A 23,751-nucleotide genomic window follows, 5' to 3' on the forward strand; every position below is an offset into this window, starting at 1 on the left:
AAATATATTTTTTAATGGTATTGTTAAATAGATTACTTGTTAGTACTAGATTTTTTTTTTTTTAAATTTTTTTTTTTTTCAACGTTTATTTATTTTTGGGACAGAGAGAGACAGAGCATGAACGGGGGAGGAGCAGAGAGAGAGGGAGACACAGAATCGGAAACAGGCTCCAGGCTCTGAGCCATCAGCCCAGAGCCTGACGCGGGGCTCGAACTCACGGACCGCGAGATCGTGACCTGGCTGAAGTCGGACGCTTAACCGACTGCGCCACCCAGGCGCCCTGTTAGTACTAGATTTAATAAAGGTTATAATTAGTACACCGTTTACTGCCTCCTTAATGTAAAAATGTTGAATTTTATTTTAAAAGTAAGATAATGTGGGGTGCCTGGGTAGCTCAGTCTGTTGAGCATCCAACTTAAATGATCTCGGGGTTTGTGGGTTGGAGCTGCATGTTAGGCTCTGTGCTGACGGCTGAGAGCCTGTAGCCTGCTTCAGATTCTGTGTCTCCCTTTCTCTCCGCCCCTCCTCTGCTCATACCTTATCTCTTCAAAAAATTAATAAAAATGTTAAAAAAATTTTTAAAAATGAAAGCAAGATAATTTTTTTGCCATTATGTTTTACAACAGTTTTAGGTGATGTAGATACTTGTTTGGTCATCCATTGAACACCTTTTCAACTGACACAAAACTACTTTTCCCCATCTTTAGGAATGTTCAAATTGCTGCCATATTAGACCAGAAGAATTATGTTGAAGAATTAAACAGACAACTGAAGTAAGTATTATGTATACTTGAATACTTCGTACATTTGTGACTATTGTCTTAGGGGTTTTCTTCATCCTTTTTAGGTCAGCTTTACCCTATTCCTTCCTACTAAACATCTTTGAGAATGGGTTGAGGGAATAGAGAGTGGAAATTAAGAATACAGAGAAATCTTGGAGATAATTAATTTTCAACAAAAAATGAGAGTCAGATTTTCAAATAGGACCTTGAGAGAATTTAAAGATAGAATTTCTGAAGAGAGGTAAAAAAAAAAAAAAAAAGGATACAATTTCAGGGGCATCTAGGTGGCTCAGTTGGTTAAGTGTCCCACTCTTTAAAAAAAAAAAAAAAATTAAGTTTATTTATTTATTTTGAGAGAGGGCACATAGGGTGTGGGGAGGAACAGAGAGAGAGAAAGAGAGGGAGAGAGAGAGAATCCCAGGCAGACTCTGGAGTATCAGCACAAAGCCTAGTGCGGGGCTCGAATCATGAACTGTGAGATCATGACCTGAGGTGAAATCAAGAGTCAGTCATTCAACCACCCAAGCCACCCAGGCACCCTTAAGTGTCCCACTCTTGATTTTGGTTCAGGTCATGATCTCACAGTTTGTGAGTTTGAGCCCCACATCTGCACTGTCAGTGCAGAGCCTGCTTGGGATTTTCTCAAGGGGCACTCTCTTCCCCCATCCCTAGACATGGACAGGCTCGCTCTCTTTCTCTCTCTCAAGACAAATAAGTAAACTTAAAAAAAAAAAAATTCAATTTCAAACTTATCCCTGTACCCTTGAGAAAAAAAGGCTAGATATAGTGGAAGTTTATATCATTTTCATGATTCGAAAATTCATTTTTCCTACTTCAACAAGCTTCATGTGTAAATGTGGCTGTTGCCTCCCATGGTGGAATTTTTTTCCTTACAGTGTCACCTGGGCATTGAAGCTGTCAGTGAATACTCTGGGAAGAATTTCAGAGATCTGAATGTAAAATAGTATAGTGCAGTTCTGTCTAATAGAAGTATAATGTGAGTTGTTATACAGATAATTTAAAATTCTAGTAACCATATTAAAAGAAACTTGAAATTATTTTAGAACTATATTTTATTCAATCCAGTATATACCCAAAATATTATCATTCAGTATAAAAACTTTCCATGAGATACCTTATATTCTTTTTTGTATTGTCTTCACAATCCAATGTGTATTTTACACTTAACAACACATTTCATTTTGGACAAAATAGCATAGGTATAGTGAGGAATCTTTGATATGTAGTTAGAAATGGACTGTTCCCATTAATTAAAATGAGTAGCAAAAATGGCAATCTTTGGGTGATGGTATTATGAATAATTTTTTATACTTTTATGATTTTCTAAGTTTCAGTAAGCATAAAATATAATTAAACATTTTCCCATTAGAAGAAGAAACTAAAGCTGTAATTCTTGCTTTCTCTGTGAAGTTGGATAGGAAAGATCTTCTATTTGTGCCTTTTTTTAAAGGAGTTTTAATGTTCATACGAAATATGTGTGTATGTATGTGTATTTAGTAATTTATATTTCTGAGATTGAGATTATATTTCCAAATGCAACTTTGTATTCCTTATTTATTTAATTTTAAACCTTTATTCCCTTTTGGGAGCAGGTAATGTATTCACATAGTTTAAACTTCAAAAAACACACACAAAAAAAGTCTTCCTTTCACCTGATCAACTACCTGGTTTCCCTTTTCAGGAATCATTAATAAGTTCTTGTGTATGCTTCCAGAGATACTTTATACAAATAGACAAGAATATGAATATATATTCTTAAAGTTCTCACCTTCCTCTCTTTTTTTTTTTTAACACATAAAGTAGTATAACTTTCACACTATTAATTTTTTTTTTTTTTTTTTTTTGAAGGAGAGAGAGAGAGGCAGAGCATGAGCGGGGGAGGAGCAGAGAGAAAGGGAGACACAGAATTCGAAGCAGGCTCCAGGCTCTAAACTGGCAGCACAGAGCCCGAAACGGGCTGATCGTGACCTGAGCCGAAGTCGGAGGCTTAACCGACTGAGCCACCCAGGCGCCCCAACACACTATTCTATACTTCAGTGTTTTTATTCACTTTATCTTAGAGTTTATTCCATTTGGTTCAGAGAGTTTTTCTCATTTTCTTTTAAATTATGTGTATTAAATCATTTACAGCAATACTAGTGCCTTATTTTTGTACATTTTATGTATTTAAAAATGTTTCATTGTTTTTCTAATTAGAAAGTTTTTGTATATTTAGAATATTTCAAAAATATAGAAAATAGATATAGAAAAAAAATAGAACTCATATTATCCTTCATTCAAAAAAACCACTGTGATGATTTATTGTTTTTAAAAGTGCTTTTTTTGGGGTGCCTGGGTGGCTCAGTTGGTTAAGCGTCTGACTTCGGCTCAGGTCATGATCTCACAGTCCGTGAGTCCGAGCCCCACTTCAGGCTCTGTCTCTCTCTCTCTCTGTCATTTTTTTTTTTTAATGTTTATTTCTGAGAGACAGAGATAGCACATGAGCAGGGGAGGGGCAGAGAGAGAGGGAGAGACAGAATCCAAAGCAGGCTCGTGCTGTTCTTGAAAAACTCAAGTTGTTTACCTAAGAATATTATATTTATTTATTTATTTTTAAATGTTTATTTTTGAGACAGAGACAGAGTGTAGTGGGGTAGGGGCAGAGAGAGAGAGACACACACAGAATCCAAAGCAGGCTCCAGGCTCTAGGCTCTGAGCTGTCAGCACAGAGCCTGACGCGGGGCTCGAACTCACAAACCGTGAGATCATAACCTGAGCCGAAGTTGGATGCTTAACTGACTGAGCCACCCAGGTGCCCCAAGAATGATTATATTTAAAAATGATTCGGGGTGCCTGGGTGGCTCAGTCCATTAAGCGTCCAACTTCAGCTCAGGTCATGATCTCACGGTCCGTGAGTTCAAGCCCCTTGTCAGCCTCTGTGCTGACAGCTCAGAGCCTGGAGCCTGCTTTGGATTCTGTGTCTCCCTCCCTTTCTGCCCCTCCCCTGCTCATGCTCTGTCTCTCTCTGTCTCAAAAATAAATAAAAACATTAAAAATGATTCAATATGAATGAAAAAACATTTTTCTTGTTTCACCAGTTAAGCTAAAATACCAACATTTATTTCTGAGGCTGGTATAAAATGTGCTGAAATCTATAGATTTTATTTTAATATATACAGCATATCATGTCTTATTAAAGTTTGAGATGGTAGAATCAAGGCGTTGATAAATAGACTCAATAAAATGTACAATAATGTTCAGTCTTGATCAGTTTAAATAAAAATGCAAAAAACCAAGTTGTTCATGTGGCATAACATGACTTTCAACTATATCTTTGAAAGTCAGGGTGTTTGCTTAGCTGCAGGTTGACCAGGTACCTGATGTGTATGTGGTATTTATTCACAGTTCTCAAACTATAGGTGACTTTAGAGGTCTCTAAGTTATTATGAAAGTGGATAGGGGAAACTGAATGAGGTTTGTGTTGGAGACCACTGTGTAAGTGTCATTAAGCCACTTATAAAGTAGATATTTAAAGTTCATCCATTAAAAAATAATTTTGAATTCAGTTTTAACAATATTTGATGATCTTTGTGTGGAATCCATTTCTAAGTATTATAAGTTAAATGTAAGAAGGACTCTAAGAAGACAACAAAAGTAATGAGCAGCGTAAAATGTAATTTTAACAGAAGTGATCCCTTTTCTATAGTCTTTATTGCTGTCCTAGGCAAATGAAGTTATCCAACTTAATGAAATTTCCTACACCCAAAAATCAGGGCTGTTAACTAACCAGAATTGAAATAAAAACTTAAAAAAAAAACAAAAACAAGGAAAAGAAGGATTAGTTAACCTTCAAAAAAAAAAAAAATTCAGGGCAATTGGTACTTGTTAGTCAACACATTAAGTCCAGGATAACATACTTTTTTTGCCTTTGTGAGTTTGTGTGATTTGAATGAGTTTTTTCTTTATTAATTTCAGCAGCACAGTCAGCAGTCTCCATTCAAGAGTTGACTCATTAGAAAAGTCAAATACTAAGCTGATTGAAGAGGTATTGTAATCCAGCCGTGGATAATTGTCTTTCATGGACCTAGTATTTGTGAACCTTTTCCATTTTAAGTATGAATATATTAAGCATGTGCATGCGCACAGGCACATTTTCATCATTATGATGGAGTATTTGCAATATTGTTGTAATTGATGATTAGAAGTTCTAGAGAAATCACATATTCTCAGGCAAATTCTCAGGTGAATCTGTGAGATACTCCTAGAAATTAGCTCCAAAGATGACACTCCTATAAGCTCTTCTATAAATAAATGTTTCTCATTATAAAATCTGGATGACCTGTATGTAGATAGTGACTCACCTATAGTTTGAAATTCCTGTTAAAATGATACTGTCCTTCTTGTTGTACTATTCAGATTCCTTTTCTTTACAAGCACCACTACATGATCATGTCCACCCTTTCTCCACCCCTCCCAAGTGTAAAACTCATCCCATATGTTCTGGTTTCCTGCGTTGTCAAAGTGGCTATCTGGTAGTCCCAGACCAGAAATTTATCTCTGCTCTCTTTTTAATACTGTTTGTAAAGTTACTTTAAGATAAGTTCTTTTTTTTTTTTTTTTTTTAATCTATCAAATCACAGAGTTACTGCTTTGTATATTCCGAATGATTTAGGCTAAGAGGATGAAATCTGTTACGAGTGCTATGAACCCTACTTTCTATGTTAATTAAAATTGTTAGTTTAGAAGTGGCCTCATTTTTCCAAATCAGAGAGCACATGATTATTTACATGATTGCAGTTTAGAATGCATCTTTGTTTTGATGGTTTGGGACCATTTGATAGTTTTTTCTTTAAATCATAAGTGTACTGTTTAATCCCTATCACCTGTTTTGCCCTTCCCCCCCACCCACTTTCGCTCTGGTAACCATCAGTTTATTCTTTCTATAGTTAAGAGTCTGTTTCTTGATTTCTCTGTTGTTTTTTTTTTCTTTGCTCATTTGTTTCTTAAATTCCACATGAATGAGATCATACTGTATTTGTCTTTCTCTGACTGACTTATTTTGCTTAGCATTATACTCTGGCTCTATCCATCATGTCATTGCAAATTGCAAGATTTCATTCTTTTTTATGACTGAATAATACTCCATTGTATATATTATACTACAACTTTAAAAAAATTTTTTTTTAGTGTTTACTTATTTGAGAGATAGACAGAGACTGAGCATGAATGGGGGAGGGGCAGAGAGAGAGGGAGACACAGAATCTGAAGCAGGCTCCAAGCTCCGAGCTGTCAGCACAGAGCCCAGCGTGGGGCTTCAACTCATAAACTGCAAGATCATGACCTGAGCAGAAGTTGGATGCTTAACTGACTGAGCCACCGAGGCACCCCATATACCACAACTCTTTTATCCATTTATCAGTCAGTGGATACTTGGGCCACCTCCATAGTTTGGCTATTGTAAATAATGCTGCAATAACCATAGGGATGCATGTATCTCTGAATTAGTATTTTTGTATTTTTTCTAGTAAATGCCCGGTAATGTGATTACTAGATGGTAGGGTAGTTCTATTTTTAAGTTTTTCAGGAACCTGCATACTATTTTCCCCAGTGGCTGAGCCAGTTTATATTCCTACCAATAGTGCCTGAGGCTTTCTTTTTCTCCACATCCTTGTAAACACCTGTTGTTTCTTGTGTTTTTTATTTTAGCCATACTTACAGGTGATTTTAGCCATCGTGGTTTTGATTTGCACTTCCCTGATGATCAGTGATGTTGAGCATCTTTTCACATTTGTTGGCCATCAGCACCATTTGATAGATAGATGGGGACCATTAGAGAGAGCTGCTCACTAGTTTGTGCCTCTTCTTGGCCTTAGGCGCACTCTAAAGTTCAAGTTATATCCCTGATGAAGTGTTCAGAAATTTATGTGCAAGCCAACATTAGGGGTAGGCCCTGCTTTCCTTTCCTGGAATCCCTCTTTTCATTCTAGGCATCAGAGCCAAGCCACTCAGTCATTCATGGTTACCTCTGATGTTGAGAAATGTCTCATATTTGTGATGGTCACTCAGTATTATTCCTGTATTTCAGAGAGTGTCCTATTTGGTTATTGTGAAGGTCTGTATCACATTTTCAGTGATCGCACAGCCTTCTTTCCTTATAGATCTTGTCTTTACACAGATCTTTACAGTCTTATTGTTTCCTGGCACTTTGTATTCAGAAAATATTATAAATCAGATAAGCATAATATGTTTTAACTAACATATTTTGACTAATAAAAGGAAATAGTAGAAATAAGAGTATAGTTTTTTTACTGGTATCTTGGGATAATAGCGTATTTTTCTTATGAAAACTTCTGTACATGTGAGACATTTGACTAGTTTTAGGATTTTATATTTTGTTGTTTATAGCCGTGAACATAACCTGTAAAGCAAGTATAAGTAATGGTGTTTAAATTCTTTTTCTTGCCCTGTTTTGTAATTTTTAGTTAGCAATAGCAAAGAATAATATCATTAAACTCCAAGAAGAAAATCATCAATTACGAAGTGAAAATAAATTGATTTTAATGAAAACACAGCAGAACCTAGAGGTAAGTATAGACTGATTGCAAACAGACCATCTTATGTCAGAAATTGCCACTTTGGAGGACTTGTGCATAGACTGGATATTTATTTCTGTGCTGTATTAATAGTAGTGATTAAATAGTAAAAACTTATGTTTTATTTCTAGGTTACCAAAGTAGATGTGGAAACTGAGCTTCAAACATATAAGCATTCTCGGCAGGGGCTTGATGAAATGTACAACGAGGCCAGAAGGCAGCTTCGAGATGAATCTCAGTTAAGACAGGTAGGTATTATTAGCAAAAATAATAATAATCATAATAATTTGCCCTTAAGCAAGTACCATTTAAAATCTCTTCTTTAACCTTATCTTCTTGGTGTGGGATAGAAATCTCACCAGCTTGCAACTCCCTCAAGTTCTTTTAAGTTCCTACTTTATCAATTGTTTTTTAAAGTGTTTTTAAAATTTTTTTAAAGTTTATTTATTTTGAGAGATAGAGTGAGCAGGGGAGGGCAGAGAGAGTGGGAGAGAGAGAGAATCCTAAGCAGGCTCTGTGCTGATAGTGCAGAACCTGATGTATGGCTTGAACTCATGAACTGTGAGATCGTGACCTGAGCCAAAACCAAGAGTCAGACACTTAACTGACAGAGCCACCCAGGTGCCCCTTTAAAGTGTTTTTAAACTGTGAAATGAGTGGATTGAGTGAAATGAGTAAAACCATATTAAAGTTTTTATTTATTTATTAAAAAGTTTTTTTGTTTAATGTTTATTTTTGAGAGAGCATGAGTCGGGGAGAGGCAAAGAGAGAGGGAGACAGAGAATCTGAAGCAGGCTTCTTGGTGAGAGCAAAGCCTGACGTGGGGCTTGAACCCCAAAACTGTAAGATCATGACCTGAGCCCAAGTCAGACGCTTAACTAAGCCACCCAGGCGCCGAAAGTTTTTATTTATTTATATATTTATATATTTATTTGAGAGAGAGCACCAGTGGGGAGGGGAAAGAGAGAGAAGGAGACAGAATCTCTAGCAGGTTCCACACTGTCCCCACAGAGCCCCAGGCAGGGCTCAAACCTATGAACCGTGGGATCATGACACGAGCTGAAACCAAGAGTCAAGCTTAATGGACTGAGCCACCCAGGCACCCCAGTAAAATCGTGTTTAAAATTAACTTATTTTGGGAGCACCTGGCTGGCTCATTCGGTAGAATGTGCGACTCTTGATCTTGGGGTCATGAGTTCAAGCCCCATGTTTGGCATAGAGGTTACTTTTAAAAAATTAACTTATTTTTTAGCCTTTTAAATTGTTCTAATATCTATAGAAAAATACAAATGTACACCTTAATGGGTAATAACATTAATACCTATGTAATCACCACCCAGGTCAAGAAAAGAGTATTGCCAGCCTTTCTATCCCTTTTGCTATATATCTGTTATGCTATTTATTTATATTAGGAAACTTCTTTTCATTCTGATATAAAATTCTTGAAGAGAAGAAATTAAAACTATGAGGTGGGATTTTTGAGTTATCTTTGGCCTTCACTTGTGCTGACTGCTTTTTTTCTTTGATTAAGGAAAATTAATACCGAATTAATGAGGCATAAAAATACTTAATTCTTGAATTAGTAGAATAATGATAATTAACAGAATCTAGAAAATACTTTCATTTTAGCAAAATATGCAGTTGAAAATATTTGGAATTTTATGTTATAGGACCTGGTTGATTCCCTTTAGTGGGGCTTATACTTCAGAAGAGTACTGTGCATATTGAATAGAAAATCTTTTGTGTTCTTATTAACTGTTGTGTATCTGATTTTTGACATCCTGAAGTGGTGTGTGAATTGAATATATATTGAAATTGCAGGATGTGGAGAATGAGCTAGCAGTACAAGTTAGTATGAAACATGAGATTGAACTTGCCATGAAGTTGTTGGAGAAAGATATCCATGAGAAACAAGATACTCTGATAGGCCTTCGGCAACAACTAGAGGAAGTTAAATCAATTAACATAGAGATGTATCAAAAGTTGCAGGTAAGGATCATTCTTAAATTCTTGGAATTTCTTGAGTTGAATGGAAATTGAAAATGACTATTTGTATGAAGCATCTGGTTTTTAAAGGGATAAGTCATTTTAACTGTGCCATATTGGTAATCAAAACCAGTGACTTTTTTTCTAAATGGAAGCTTAAGAAATAGAGCAGACTGTTTCTTAAGTAAGGTGTTAACAAAAAAAATCACCTAACTGATTTCCTTTTAAATGCTGAAAGGTTAAGTATGAAGATTAAATCTTTTGGGAAAATTCACCCTAAATATGCAGGACATTTTTGTGAATTCTTTATACAGTATGGTCCTGAGAAAGATTTAGATTTTTTTAAAAGATTTTATTTTTTTAGGTAATCCCTACACCTGATATGGGGCTCATACCTACAACCCCAAGATCAGAGTCACATGGTCTACTGACTGAGCCAGCCAAGGGCCCCAAGAAAGATTTAATTTTAATTGAAATGCTTTCCTACAATAATTGTTACAAATTCTCTCATAAAGGGACATCACTGTTTAAGTAGTTTGGTGCCAAAAGCTCTTTATATTTAATTTGAAATACTTTACATTGAAACTATTTTACATAGTTTACAAGAGTTTATTTTGTTGTTTTCCAAAAAAAACACTGAAGGCAAAGTGTGTGTGTGTGTGTGTGTGTGTGTGTGTGTGTGTGTGTGTGTTTATTACATTTTAATTGCAGACTAGTAGTCTACTGCTTTACTTTATATCATAGGAGTATTTTGATCTACAGAATAACTGTTCATTTCAAAGTAAAAATTCCATAGTGAAATGGTATACAAAACTTAAAAGTATTCAGGTTGAAAATCAAAGCCACTATAGTTTTTCTTTTTTCTAAATAGAGTTCTGAAGATGGCTTGAAAGAAAAAAATGAAATAATTGCCCGACTAGAAGAAAAAACCAATAAAATTACTGTAGCTATGAGGCAGCTGGAACAAAGGTACAGAACCTCCAGTCTTAGTTTCTTTTTTTCCTTTTTTTCTCCCTTTTCTTTATTCAACTCTGACACCTGCCACAAAAACCATTAGGAAAATTTAGTTTAGGACCTTCCCCCTCACCCCCCCAGTAGGATTTTGCCTTTTTTGTTTTGGTTGTTGCATGGAATCAAGTTGCTTTATATTAGGCTGATTCATTTGAATTTACCATTTTGTGGATTTTCATAAAAAGGTCTGATATTGACAATTTCATGTGGTTCAATTTATTACATAAAACAAATACACAAGCAAAAACTTAAAAAAAGTGAAAAACGAACAAAATCTATGGTGGAATTATCCCTGATTGATTTCCATGCATATTGATTGTCATATCTTTTGTCATTCACCATCTCTATCTGAAATTAGGCCTTGAGTTTGCAGTTCAGTGTGTTTCTTTGAGCTAGGACCCTCAACTGAAACCAAGAAATAATTTTATTTAAATTGAATTGTTTTATATTGGCATTTTTCACTTTTATTGTTGGAAAATGTAATGTATTTCCATTGATCTGTCATGTTGGTGTCAACATATGTCTTATCATTGCTTTCTTTGAATCTACTTATGAAAAACATAACTATTAATGCTTTATTGACATGAATATTCTTTTATTGACATCCTCTTTCTTCTTTTTTCTTTTTTGTTTTCTTTATCCCCATTTTTACATTTTGGACATCTTTATTACCTTTTTCTGTCTTTGATTTCTGTCCATTCCATTATGAAGTGACAATGATTTGTTAACTCAAACTAGGACAATTGCAATGTCATTGGTGAAATATGCCAGCAGTGACACTCAAGACCAGTACAAGCTGGTCAAAGATATATCTTTCTGAAAACCACTTGTATTTAAACAGACTAAAAGAGAATCAACAATTTTATAATATATTAAATAGAAAATAATTTATGCTATTAAGTATTTGAAAAGGGTATTAGGAACCCTATACACTTCTTGATCAGCTGCTATGGTAATACACTGCCATAAAGCAGAGTGGGTGCACTTGGATTTCCAAAAACACATTCCTCAAACCTTGTGCACAAAGGCTGATTTGAGTATTGACCTTTTGGAGGTCAGGATTTTCAAGTGCAGTTTTATCTTTTTAGCTACTTTTTGATGGAAAATATAAACATTGTTTCAAAATAAGTTAACCTTTGGTTTCACAATGTGTTGGCACAAATTTTTTCCCTCTCGGCCTAATGGCTTCTTTACTGATTTTTAAATATGTTTTAAAATAGTTTACAACCCAGATTGGCCATTCTCTTGTGCTTTAGCAGCTCAGTTTTCCAGTTCCCTTAGCCCTCTTCGATGATAGCACAACTTCAAGCCCTACCTCACTCTGAGTTTTATTTCGGTTTCTGTAATCTTAGAGAAATGTGCCCTATCCCCTCACCTTAATGTTTCAAATTTAGATTTAGAGATAACTTGAATGTTACTCTCATTTGCTTAGAAGTGGCATCTATACTTCTAAAATGTGTCAGGGTTGCCCCATTGATATGGTTTTAGGAAGAAAAGAGGCAATTTTTTGGCTAGTCGAATAGAAATTTTACCTGTGATCCCCTACAAGGAGTTAATGTCTCTTGAATATGTGGGAAATGTTTTCTTATAAAAATATCAAAGTTAAATCTAAGAAATCCTAGATGGGAGGCAGGGAGTGGAGCTAAGCACAGTGAGAAGCAATGACTTAAAATAAAAACAGCAAATGAAAGTCACATTTTTAGCTAATTTTTAAATGTCAGTGATGAACAAAAATGATCTCTAGAGAATGTTGCCAACTAATACCATATTCCTTTGAATCTTAACACGCACATGTGCATACACACACAGAGCTTTTGGCATAATTTAGTAAATGCATAAAGATCCTACAGGGAGGACTTGGCTGTTATTTGAAGTAATTGCAGGTCTTTGCTCTTGGCCTCGTAGCACACTTGATTCCTGGCATACACATCCTAGCATAGTAAATAACAAATGTGGCTTCTTCACCTAGTGTAGACATAAATACTGTGCTTTACATGGTTTTGTAAAAAGGCAGTAATGCACCTATTATACTTTCAAAGTTGATTCATAATGCTCTACATAAGTGGTAAAGGCTGTATTGCTTTGCATTGTTAATTATGAACAAGAAATAAAACAAATTTGAAGATAGTATTCTGGGCATATTATATGTTATGTTGAAAAAAATCACAAAACAATTTCTAGACATTGTGTGGCTCTTTCACGTTTGAGTTTGTGAGTTTCCCCCCAAACTTTGTTTTCATTTAGAAATGTTTCTATTTCCCCATTTTTCTTTTATTTGTCTTCTTCACCCTTTTACACCCTAGTTCTAGCCTCAGTTTTACCCAAAGTTGATTTGAATTACACCAGATTGCAGCAAGCAGAGAAGGCGCAAATGGAAGCTGAAGATGAAGACAAGAAATATCTACAAGAGTGTCAGAGTAAATCCGACAGTCTGCAGAAACAAATCTCCCAAAAGGAGAAACAGCTGTGAGTATTTCACTCTTGGAAACAAATACTTGTATTAACATAATTTCCACTGCCCCTTTTTTGCACATCAAGATAGGATACCTGTATTTTCGTTTAGTTAATGATTACAGCTAGATTGTGGAGTTCTCCTTGGGAAAAAAAAGTTAGAAAACATAATTATGATAAAACCTATGTTTCCAGATACTGAGTGTAATAGGCCTTTATAACTCAAAGGAACTTATATTATCATAGAACATGATGTTTTATGAGAATATTTTTATTAGTACTTCATATGATAGATCTGTATATCACCAACTAGGAAGGATGTCAGTATATGTCATTGGACTGAAGAAAAAAACAAGTTGCAGATAGTATGTGAAATATCCCATTTTTTATAAAATTAAAACCATGTACATGTGTATATTTACATATACATAGAAAAGAGTTCAGGGCGCCTGGGTGGCTCAGTCGGTTAAGTGGCCGACTTCGGCTCAGGTCACGATCTCACGGTCCGTGAGTTTGAGCCCCGCGTCGGGCTCTGTGCTGACAGCTCAGAGCCTGGAGCCTGTTTCAGATTCTGTGTCTCCCTTTCTCTCTGCCCCTCCCCTGTTCATGCTCTGTCTCTCTCTGTCTCAAAAATAAATAAATGTTAAAAAAAAAAAAATTCAAAGAATTCAGATTCAGGTTCAAAGAATTCAGATTCACTCAGGGGAGTGATGGCAGATTAACAGGGGTATTTTAGTTTTTACTTTATAAACATCAGTATTTATTCCCCAGTAAGTATGTGGGGAAAAATTAACAACAATAGGAAATAGTTATGTATCATATTTAATAGATCATTAAGACTACATGCCATTTATGATGTGTAACTTGCTAAGCTGCAAGATTCAGTGATTGAAGTGATAAGTTCTTCCTCTAGTCTTGCTCATTTTCTAATAGTTCTGTCAGTTATCAAGAGGGCATTTCTTGAATATCCCATCTATAATTGTAGATTTGTGTATTTCTACTTTTAGTTCTATCAGTTTTGCTTCTTGTATTCTGATTCTGTTTGGTGCCAACACATTTAGGATTGCTGTGTCTTTTTGGTGAATTAATCTTTTTATCATTTTGTGATATGCCTCCTTGTCTCTGATAATTTTCTTTACAGGATATTAATAGAGCCACAGCTGCTTTCTTTTGGTTAATGTCATGTAGTAAACAAAAAATTAATGTTTGCATTTTTCAGTCTTTAAACTTTTGGTCTAATATTTATTATTATCAGTATATTTGAAGTAAGTTTCTCATAGTTCACATTTTTTATCTGTTCTGACAATCTTTTTTTTTTTAAGTTTATTTTTGAGAAAGAGAGAGCATGCACATGTACAAGTAGAGAGGGGCAGAGAGATAATCCCAAGCAGGGTCCACAGTATCAGTGCAGAGCCAGACACAGGGCTTGATCCCATAAACTGTGAGATCATGACCTGAGCCAAAGTCAAGAGATGGGTGCTTAGCCCCCTAACAATCTGTTTTAACGATGTATTTAGTCCATTTACATTTAGTGTAATTGTTGATATGAGAGCTTAAGTCTACTATTTTATTGTTTTTTTTCTCATTCCTTTATTTCATTTTCCTGCCTTCTCATGGGTTGAATATAACTTAGAATTCCTATTTATCTCTAGTGTTTTTAAGTGTATTCCTTTGTATAGATATTCTAGTGATTGCTCTACTTTCTTGTATGTTTGCAGCTTTTCATAGTCTACTGGTGTTTTACTACTTTGAATGAAGTGTGGAAGTCTTACCTCCACTTGGATCTTTTTATTCACTCCCCTTTATAAATTTTTTTTTTGAGAGAGAGAGAGCAGTGAGAGAGGGAGACACAGAATCTGAGAGAGGCCCCAGGCTCTGAGCTGTCAGCACAGAGCCGAATGTGGGGCTCAAACCCATGAACCATGAGATCATGACCTGAGACAAAATTGGATGCTCAACTGACTGAGCCACCCAGGTGCCCCTATCCACTCCCCTTCATAACATAAGTTGCTTAAATATTTTCCCTGCATAATATTGAGAACCACATCAGACAGTATTAGAAAGTTTTTATTAATTTTTTTAAGTAAACTCTAAGCCCAGCGTGGGGTTTGAAGTCACAACTCTGAGATCAAGAGTTGCATGCTCTACAGCGGAGCTAGCCAGGTGCCCCTACATCAGACAATATTATAGTTTGTGCTTCAACCCTGAAACAATTCAGAAAACTCTTTGTTATTTCTTCTTCACTCTTGATATTTTAAGTTTTCTTCTTTGTGTCTGGAGAACTTCTTTTGCCATTCTTTTTAGGGTAGGTCTATTGGCAGCAAATTCTCTTAGTTGTTTTGTTTCCTCCCATCTGCAGTCTTGATTTCACCTTCTTTTTTTTTTTTTTTTTTTTTTTTTTGATTTCTTTTTTTAATTTGCATTCAAGTTAGCATATAGTGCAACAATGATTTCAGGGGTAGATTCCTTAATGCCCCTTACCCATTTAGCCCATCCCCCCTCCCATGACTCCTCTAGTAACTCTCTGTTTGTTCTCCATATTTAGGACTCTCTTATGTTTTTGTCCCCCTCCCTGTTTTTATATTATTTTTGCCTCGCTTCCCTTATGTTCATCTATTTTGTATCTTAAAGTCATAATATGAGTGAAGTCATGTGATGTTTGTCTTTCTCTGACTAATTTCACTTAGCATAATACCGTCTAGTTCCACCCATGTAGCTGTGTTTGGCAAGATTTCATTCTTTTTGATTGACGAGTAATACTCCATTGTGTGTATATATACCACACCTTCTTTATCCATTCATCCATCGATGGGCATTTGGGCTCTTTCTATACTTTGGCTGTTGTTGATAGTGCTGCTACAAACATTGGGGTGCATATGTCCCTTCCAAACAGGACACATGTATCCCTTGGATAAATACCTAGTAGTACAATTGCTGGGTCATAGGGTAGTTCTATTTTTAATTTTTTGAGGAACTTCCATACTGTCTTCCAGAGTGGCTGCACTAGTTTGCATTCCCACCAGCAGTGCAAAAGAGATCCTCTTTCTCTGCATCCTCACCAACATCTGTTGTTGCTTGAGTTGTTAATGTTAGCCATCGTGACAGGTGTGAGATGGTATCTCATTGTGGTTTTCATTTGTATATCCCTGAGGATGAGTGATGTTGAGCACTGTTTTATGTGTCGGTTGGTCATCTGGATGTCTTCTTTGGAGAAGTGTGTATTCATTTCTTTCGCCCATTTCTTCACTGGATTATTTGCTTTTTGGGTGTTGAGTTTGAGAAGTTCTTTATAGATTTTGGATACTAACTCTTTGTCTGATATGTCATTTGTAAATATCTTCTCCCATTCTGTCAGTTGCCTTTTAGTTTTACTGTTTGTTTCCTTTGCTGTGCAGAAGCTTTTTATTTTGATGAGGTCCCAATAGTTCATTTTTGCTTTTGTTTCCCTGCCTCTGGAGATGTGTTGAGTACGAAGTTGCTGCAGCCAAGGTCAAAGAGGTTTTTGCCTGCTTTCTCCTGGAGAATTTTTATGGCTTTCTGTCTTACATTGAGGTCGTTCATCCATTTTGAGTTTATTTTTGTGTATGGTGTAAGAAAGTGGTCCAGGTTCATTTTTCTGCATGTCGCTGTCCAGTTTTCCCAGCACCATTTGCTGAAGAGACTGTCTTTATTCCATTGGATTCTTTCCTGCTTTGTCAAAGATTAGTTGGCCATATGTTTGTGGGTCCATTTTTGGAACCATTTTGGTTCTCTATTCTGTTCCATTTATCTGAGTGTCTGTTTTTGTGCCCATACCATACTGTCTTGATGATTACAGCTTTATAATACAGCTTGAAGTCCATCAGCTTCATTTCTGAAGGATATTTTCAGACTATCCTTAGAATTCCAAATTGACAGTTCTTTTCTTTCAGCACTTAAAAAGGGTTGAATATTTTCTTTGGTCTTCATAGTTTCTGATGGAAAACACTGTCATTTGAATCCTTGTTCCTTTACCCAAGATTATTTTCTTTTGGATTTATCCTTTTTGGGCTTTGGTCGTCTTCTGTGTGTGTGTGTGTGTGTGTGTGTGTGTGTGTGTGTGTGTTTATTTTTGAGACAGAGGCAGAGAATGAGCAGGGGAGGGGCAGAGAGAGGGGGAGACACAGAATCCAAAGCAGACTGCAGGCTCTGAGCTGTAAGCACAGAGCCCAGGGTGAGGCTTGAACCCATGAACTGCGAGATCAGGACCTGAGCCGAAGTCTGACACTCAACTGATTGACCACCCAGGCGCCCCATGGTCATCTTCTTGATACTACACTTTATCTTAGCTAAAAGGACAAGAAGTGATTGGTCAGCTTCTTGAATCTTTAGGTTTATCTTTGACAAATTTGGAAATTTTTAGGCATCTTTTTTCCTACATACATTTTCCAGTCCACCTGCTTTCTCTTCTCTGGAATTCTGATAACATTGAATGTTAGAATTTTTTTTTTTTTTTATAGTCCTGTAAGTTTCCAGTTTATTTTTTCTTTCTTGTTCAAATTGGGTAATTTCTATTGTAGTGTTGTGTGTTTTGTTTCTCATTTTTAAGTAGGCTCCATGCTCAACATGGGGCTTGAACTCATGACCCTGAGATCAAGAATTGCTTGTTCTGCTGACTGAGCTGGCTGGGCACCCCTCTACGGTAGTGTTTTGAAATCCATTCTTTTATCATCATCTTCATTCTACTGAGCCATTTAGGGTGGTTATTGTAGTTTTCAGTTCTAAGATTTTCATTTGAGTGTATTTTCTTCCTCCTTTCTTTTTTTGCTAAAGCTTCCTGTTTTGTTTCAGGTATGTTTTTAATTGGTCATAGGAGCATTTTTATGATGACTGCTTTGAAATTCTTGTCTAGAATTATCTGACATGGTGGCATCTGTTTTTTCTCATCCAAGTTGGGATTTTTCTTGGGTCTTGTTATGACAAATTTTTTTCAATTGCATTCTGGATGTCTTGAGAATTATGAGACTGCATCTAATTTAATTTTACATTTGAGCAGTTCTCCACTGAAACCACACCAGCAGGGAGAAATATAGACACTGACTCTTTATACCAAGTGAGTATAGCAGAAGCCTAGGACCATTCTGGATGGGATAGAGAAGGGTGCCTAACTATGGGGCAAGGATTGAAATCTATGCTTTCCACTTACTCTCCACTGACACAGTGGAGGAGAGGAGTTGTGTCTTGTTACCATCAAGTAGGAGTGGAAGTCCAGGCTTTCCTCTTGGTCTCTGCTGATAACATCCTGGAGGGGGAGAGTTAGAGGTATCTCATTACACTGGGCAGGGGTTGAAATTTAGGTTTTTCACTTGGCTTTCACTTACCCTGTGGCAAAAGTGAGAAATGCCTTGTTACTGATGTAGGGATAAAAGTCCAGGTTCCCCATATAGTCTCCACTAATATAAGGGTGGTAGACATCTCATTACTGCTGAGTGGTAGTGAAAGTCCAGGCTCCCCACTTAGCTTTTGCTGACAGTGGTTGGGGGCCTATGGTTTTCTCCACCTTCCACCTGCTCCAGGGTGGTATTGTCACAGAGTAAATACAGTTTCTAATACTTTAGAAACAGGGTATGTATTGTCACAAAGGTTTCTATCATGCTAGGCTACCTCTTCCCGGTTCTTTAGCAAGAGAGAGGAGGCTTTTCTTGGGGCGTTTTTTTTGTAATCATTTTTTTAAAGTTCCTTTTAACCTACTACAAAAATAACATTTTTCTTATTCTGTAGAATAAGGCTTTAGGCCAAGGAGTATCACCTTAGTTGAAAACTTGCATCATTTGTACATTATGAAACTAAAACCCATCCCCCGAAACAAAAACACTCAGTAAACAAACATTTTCTCTTAATTTTAATACTTCCATAAAAGGATAGCTAGCATTTTCAAGGCTCCCTTGGCAACAAAAATCACAAGAAGCATTTAATTCATCAGGTTTCTTTCTTTCTTTTTTTTTTTTAAATGTTTATTTACTTTTGAGAGAGAGAGAGAGACGGAGCTCAGAGCTCAAGCAGGGGAGGGGCAGAGAGACACAGAATCCGAAGCAGGCTCCAAGCTCTGAGCTGTCAGCACAGAGCCCAACGCCAGCTCAAACCCATGGACTGTGAGATCATGACCTGAACTGAAGTTGGATGCTCAACTGACTTAGCCACCCAGGAGCCCCTAAGTCATCAGGTTTTTTAATGATGTGAAATGTTTTGTTGTTTAAGCCTGTGCCCTACCAAATGAAAAACATGAAAAGCAAGACTGGAACACTTTTGCCAGTCACTAGAATACAGTTTTAAAACCCTGGTACTCTGTGTTACTGAATCACTTAGACAAATCTGGTATTTATCTGCATTGATGCAGTTATTCCTTGACCAAAGGATGATCCAATTAACACTGTAGGGACCTGGCCCTTCCCTATAGGGCTAACCTATTCAATAAGTCTTGGGTACAACTGTAGAGAGAAGATGTTTGTTTCTGCTGAAGCCATGAAAGTAAGATTGTCTCTCAGTTGGTGACATTTTGGTAGAGTATGAACATGTGAACATGTGACATTTTGGTAGAGTATGAACATGTGAACAATTTGATTCTCCCTGATGGCTTAAAAAATTGAAATGGTTTCTGTAGAAATGGGCAGCTGGGACTGTGTTCAAGAAAAACAAATTCCCATTTTGGAGAAGTAACTTTATTGATTTCTGACTATGAAAATATTACATGCTGTTGGTTAAATGTAAGAAAATATAGAAAAATGTGAAGAAAATAAAAATTAGAGCAAACTTTTTTAACATTTGGTGAGTATTCTTTTTTCTGGTATGCATAGATGTTTTTTATGTTTTTTAGACAGAGGATCATGCTACATGCTCCTTAGTATTTTGTTGATTGCATTTACTATGTCATGGACATTGTATCATATCAATTAACGTAGGCCTATACCGTCATATCAGTTAACTGAAGGAATCCTTTAGCCTGAAAAATTGTGCTTAATTCTTTGAATTTACATCTTTGAGTATTGGTGAGATCCTTTTATATATCTTTATTTTGTTAGTTACCAGCTCCTATCATCTACTTTTTTCCCTTGGGGTGTTCAGCTTATTAATATTTATTTGTAAGAGCCCTTAATGTATTGGGGCACCTGGGTGGCTCAGTCAGTTAAGTGTCTGACTTCGGCTCAGGTCATGATCTCGTGGTTTGTGAGTTCGAGCCTCATGTCAGGCTTTGTGCTGAAAGACTGCTTTGGATTCTGTGTCTCCTTCTCTCTGCCCATCACCTGCTCACACTCTGTCTCTGTCTGTCTGTCTGTCTGTCTCCCTCTCTCAGAAGTAAATAAACCTTAAAAAACATTAAAAAAAAAAAAACTCTATGTATTTACTCTGGGTATTTCACAGACAGTGAAATGTTTTCTGAGTTTACTGTTTTTAAACTTTGTTCATAGTGGTTTTTTCATTTAGATATTTAAAATATTCATGTAGTTGTATTTTTCCTTTTTTCTTCCTTTATGGTTTCCAACTTGGTGGTCAACACGTGTTTTGACAACATATTTATAATAACTTAAAATTTTTTTCCCTTGCTTTTTCTCTCAGTCTTTTTCTGATTCTGGATGATGAGGCCACTCTGTAGTTTAGTTACTTCACTTTTAGTAACATAAACCTGTTTCTGTATTCTTTTTTTTCCCTTTTAATTGATTTATCTATTTTTGAGAGAGTGAGAGTGGGGAGAGCAGAGAGAGAGAGAGAATCCCAAGCAGACTACACATTGCCAGTGCGGAGCCTGATGCAGGGCTTGAACTCATGAACCGTGAGATCATGACCTGAGCTGAAATCAAGAGTCGGACGCTTAACTGACTGAGCCATCCAGGCGTCCCTGTATTCTTTTCGAATGTATAGTGAAATAGTATTTATAAACAATTTGTAAATTCCATTTAGAGGTATCTCTTCTCTTCATCCTGAATTATAAAATCTGAAATTTACTTCACTGAGAAATAATGTGGCTGTAGATGGAAATGCTAACTTTATGAAGAAACAAGTAATCAAAATATTAACACAAGAATATTAAAATGATGTGATATTGTGATAGTGTCAATATTATGATACGTTGGAATTAAAATTTAAAGTATTAGAAACTGTAGCATTATCAGCATATGCCTCATCTGTAATACCTACTTATGAGCAATAATTTTCAAAATGATTTCTTTTCGGTATCCTAAAATGTAGGAGTTTGACTACTTTTGTTTTGCCAGCTAGTACCTATTAGAATGATGAGGTGGTGTTTCAGATGTGAATTGGCATTTCCAGGCAGTATGGATTTCCCCCCAGTGTCTCCTTGGTCTTAGATTTGTCTTGTAATTGGTCAGCTTTCAGCAGTAGTCTGTAAAGTAACACTTTGTATGAGGGTTGATTTTTCTGTGACTGATGTTAAATTGCTTTAGTGGTGGCTGTACTACTTCTTATATCAGAAATATAGTTTGTTGTAAAATTTTCCCATGGCACAGAAATGTAAATAATTAAAACCTCACATTTTTCTCCTTGATTCCATTCCCCAGATGTAACTGGTTTTAATCGTGTGATATGCCCTTCCAGGCATTTTCTGTGTTCTTACAGTACTTATGTTTACAGAATTGAAAAATGACATAAATTATTATTTAGCAAGGAGTTTTTGTGGTTGGCAAATAAGTTGATACCTTGGGATCAAAAAACCCTGTGCTGCTGAACTTATTTACCAAAAAATATTTATGAAAGAAAATACCTGAAGAAATGCACAAAAGTGAAAACAATCAACCAAAAAGATGCTGTTACTAAAGAGTACAAACATCTCTCGTGTGATAAATAGCACTAAGCTTCTGTGTATTTGTCATTCAAGGGTGCAACTGGAAACTGATTTGAAGATTGAGAAGGAATGGAGGCAGACTTTGCAGGAAGATCTTCAAAAGGAGAAAGATGCCTTATCTCATCTTAGAAATGAGACCCAGCAAATCATTAGTCTTAAAAAAGTAAATGGTGGTAAAACTTTTAAAAATTATATCTTTGAAAACTAAGTTACTTAAAAGGAGAAATCATAATTTATATTTATACCAAAGAGACAGAATATACTAGTCATCTTTAAAAATACCAATAAGAAGTGGCTCTTGGCTGACTTGGTTGGTAGTATATGCAACTCTTGATCTTGGAGTTGTGAGTTTGAGCCCCACGTTGGTTGGAGAGTTTACTTAAAAAACACAAAACCAGTAAGGAGATTAAATGAATGTGAAATAGGTGATATTTGATGGAGCAGCGATGAAAGAACTTGGACATAGAGTTCTATTTTTTATAAAAAACTAAAGGATATGTGTTCCTAATTATTGGTATGTATACAATTTGGAGTTTCTTGTTTATTTCCTTTAAATTGCATTTTCTGTCTTTTTATTGTTTTGAAGGAGTTCCTTAACATCCAGGATGAAAATCAGCAGTTGAAAAAAGTACATCACGAACAGGAGCAAGCTCTTCAAGAACTTGGCAGCAAACTTAGCGAGTAATTTCTCTTTTTTTTCTTCATCTCTGTAATCATTGACTTGTATAAAGGTATGAATGAGTGTGCCAAACCAAATAGGAAGAAAAGTTTAAATGTAGAAAAGAAAGATATGAACTATTAAGGAAAATCAAAACCAAACAAAAACCTTAAGGATAAACATGCAAGACTGTGGATTGGAGGGATTTTGTTAAAAGTTGTGTTCAGTTTAGTAAATTTAGCTCTAAACATTTCCTGTAGATAAAAGTTAAGACTCTAATTTCTTCAAATTAGAGAATTCAGAAGTCCATTTAATATATTTTTCCCAGAAAAACAGAAACCAAATTTCCAAACTATCTGGAGAGATCTTCTTCAGACTGTTTTGAGAAGGAGCTAACATTGTGAGGAGTGGAGAGTGTTTTATGCTAGAGTTGGGGCTTAACTTCATACAGCAAGGTTGGTTCTGTTGCAGTGAAGTGTTACTGGGTTCCTAGAAAGACAAAAAGGAGAAATGTTCTTTCTCACACCTTCCTCCTTGTTCCGTGTAGTCTGTGTTTTGGGTTAGCAGCTTCATCTTTGTGCCCTGATAGAACATACTGCCAAGTATCTGAGATAAGCTCTAGAAGGTTTAATTTAGTATTAAATGTATCACTGCCATGTAAAAAAAAAAAAAGTGTCACCTTTTTTAACACCGAAGAGTAAGAGTAAGAAAGCTACAGTGCCCGTAATCTTGTCACCTATGTAAATCCCTTTGATGTTTTATATGGTTAGGAAGTTAGTACACCTTAGAACAAAACTGTACCTGAGCATCTCGGCCTTTATGTGGATGTGGTTAGTTACATATATATACCTATATATCATTTGTAAAAATTAAACTCGATAGAAATCATAACTAGAATGGAGACTTCATTGCTAAAGATGAGATTTCTTTAAGAAGTCTTGAAACCAGTTTCCGGTTGCCACAGGAAAGAGTAGTTCACTAAAACCACTAAAGGAAATACCAGTTTTCAAAAAGATAAAGCTGTTGGGGCACCTGGCTGGTTCAGTTGTTAGAGCACGAGGCTCTTGATCTCAGGGTCATGGGTTTGAACCCACGTTGGAGGGTAGAGTTGGCTTAAAAAAAACAAAACAAAGATAAAGCTATTTTTGTTTCTATCAATTCAAAGAACAATTTGCATTGTGACTCTGATAAGCAAGATTTCAATTCTAATCTGGCATCCACCTAGTGAGCACTTTGACTCGGACCCTATGCTAAGTGTTTATTACTTTATTTCCCATATATTCATTTGACAAATATTAAGCTTGTATTATGTGCCAGGCACTATTCCAAGTGCCAAGTACTCAGCAATGTACGATCCCCACAACAAAAAATACTTTTATTAAGATCATAAAGGCTTAATATTAAAACAGATTAGAATAGGGGTGCCTGGGTGGTTAAGCATTGGACTTCAGCTCA

General features: G+C 36.0%; 1 protein-coding gene across 6 annotated transcripts in view; it reads left to right on the plus strand.

Annotated features, from left to right (window-relative positions):
* The window catches only part of RUFY2 (RUN and FYVE domain containing 2), a 49,551-nt gene that overhangs the window by 12,528 nt on the left and 13,272 nt on the right, over positions 1-23,751 (plus strand). For 3 of the 6 annotated variants that reach the window (XM_030335537.1, XM_032595273.1, XM_030335535.2), the window contains exons 7-15: positions 708-773; positions 4,758-4,827; positions 7,265-7,366; positions 7,507-7,623; positions 9,197-9,364; positions 10,233-10,330; positions 12,719-12,838; positions 21,672-21,801; positions 22,225-22,319. In XM_030335537.1, the coding sequence (XP_030191397.1) occupies positions 708-773; positions 4,758-4,827; positions 7,265-7,366; positions 7,507-7,623; positions 9,197-9,364; positions 10,233-10,330; positions 12,719-12,838; positions 21,672-21,801; positions 22,225-22,319 (966 nt within the window). Of the gene's footprint in view, positions 1-707; positions 774-4,757; positions 4,828-7,264; positions 7,367-7,506; positions 7,624-9,196; positions 9,365-10,232; positions 10,331-11,083; positions 12,651-12,675; positions 12,839-21,671; positions 21,802-22,224; positions 22,320-23,751 lie in introns of those variants that run through there. The other 3 variants (XM_030335536.2, XM_030335538.2, XM_030335539.2) reach the window with 3 other exon arrangements.

The sequence above is a fragment of the Lynx canadensis genome, chromosome D2 (genome assembly GCF_007474595.2).
Source record: "Lynx canadensis isolate LIC74 chromosome D2, mLynCan4.pri.v2, whole genome shotgun sequence".
Taxonomy (NCBI): domain Eukaryota; kingdom Metazoa; phylum Chordata; class Mammalia; order Carnivora; family Felidae; genus Lynx; species Lynx canadensis.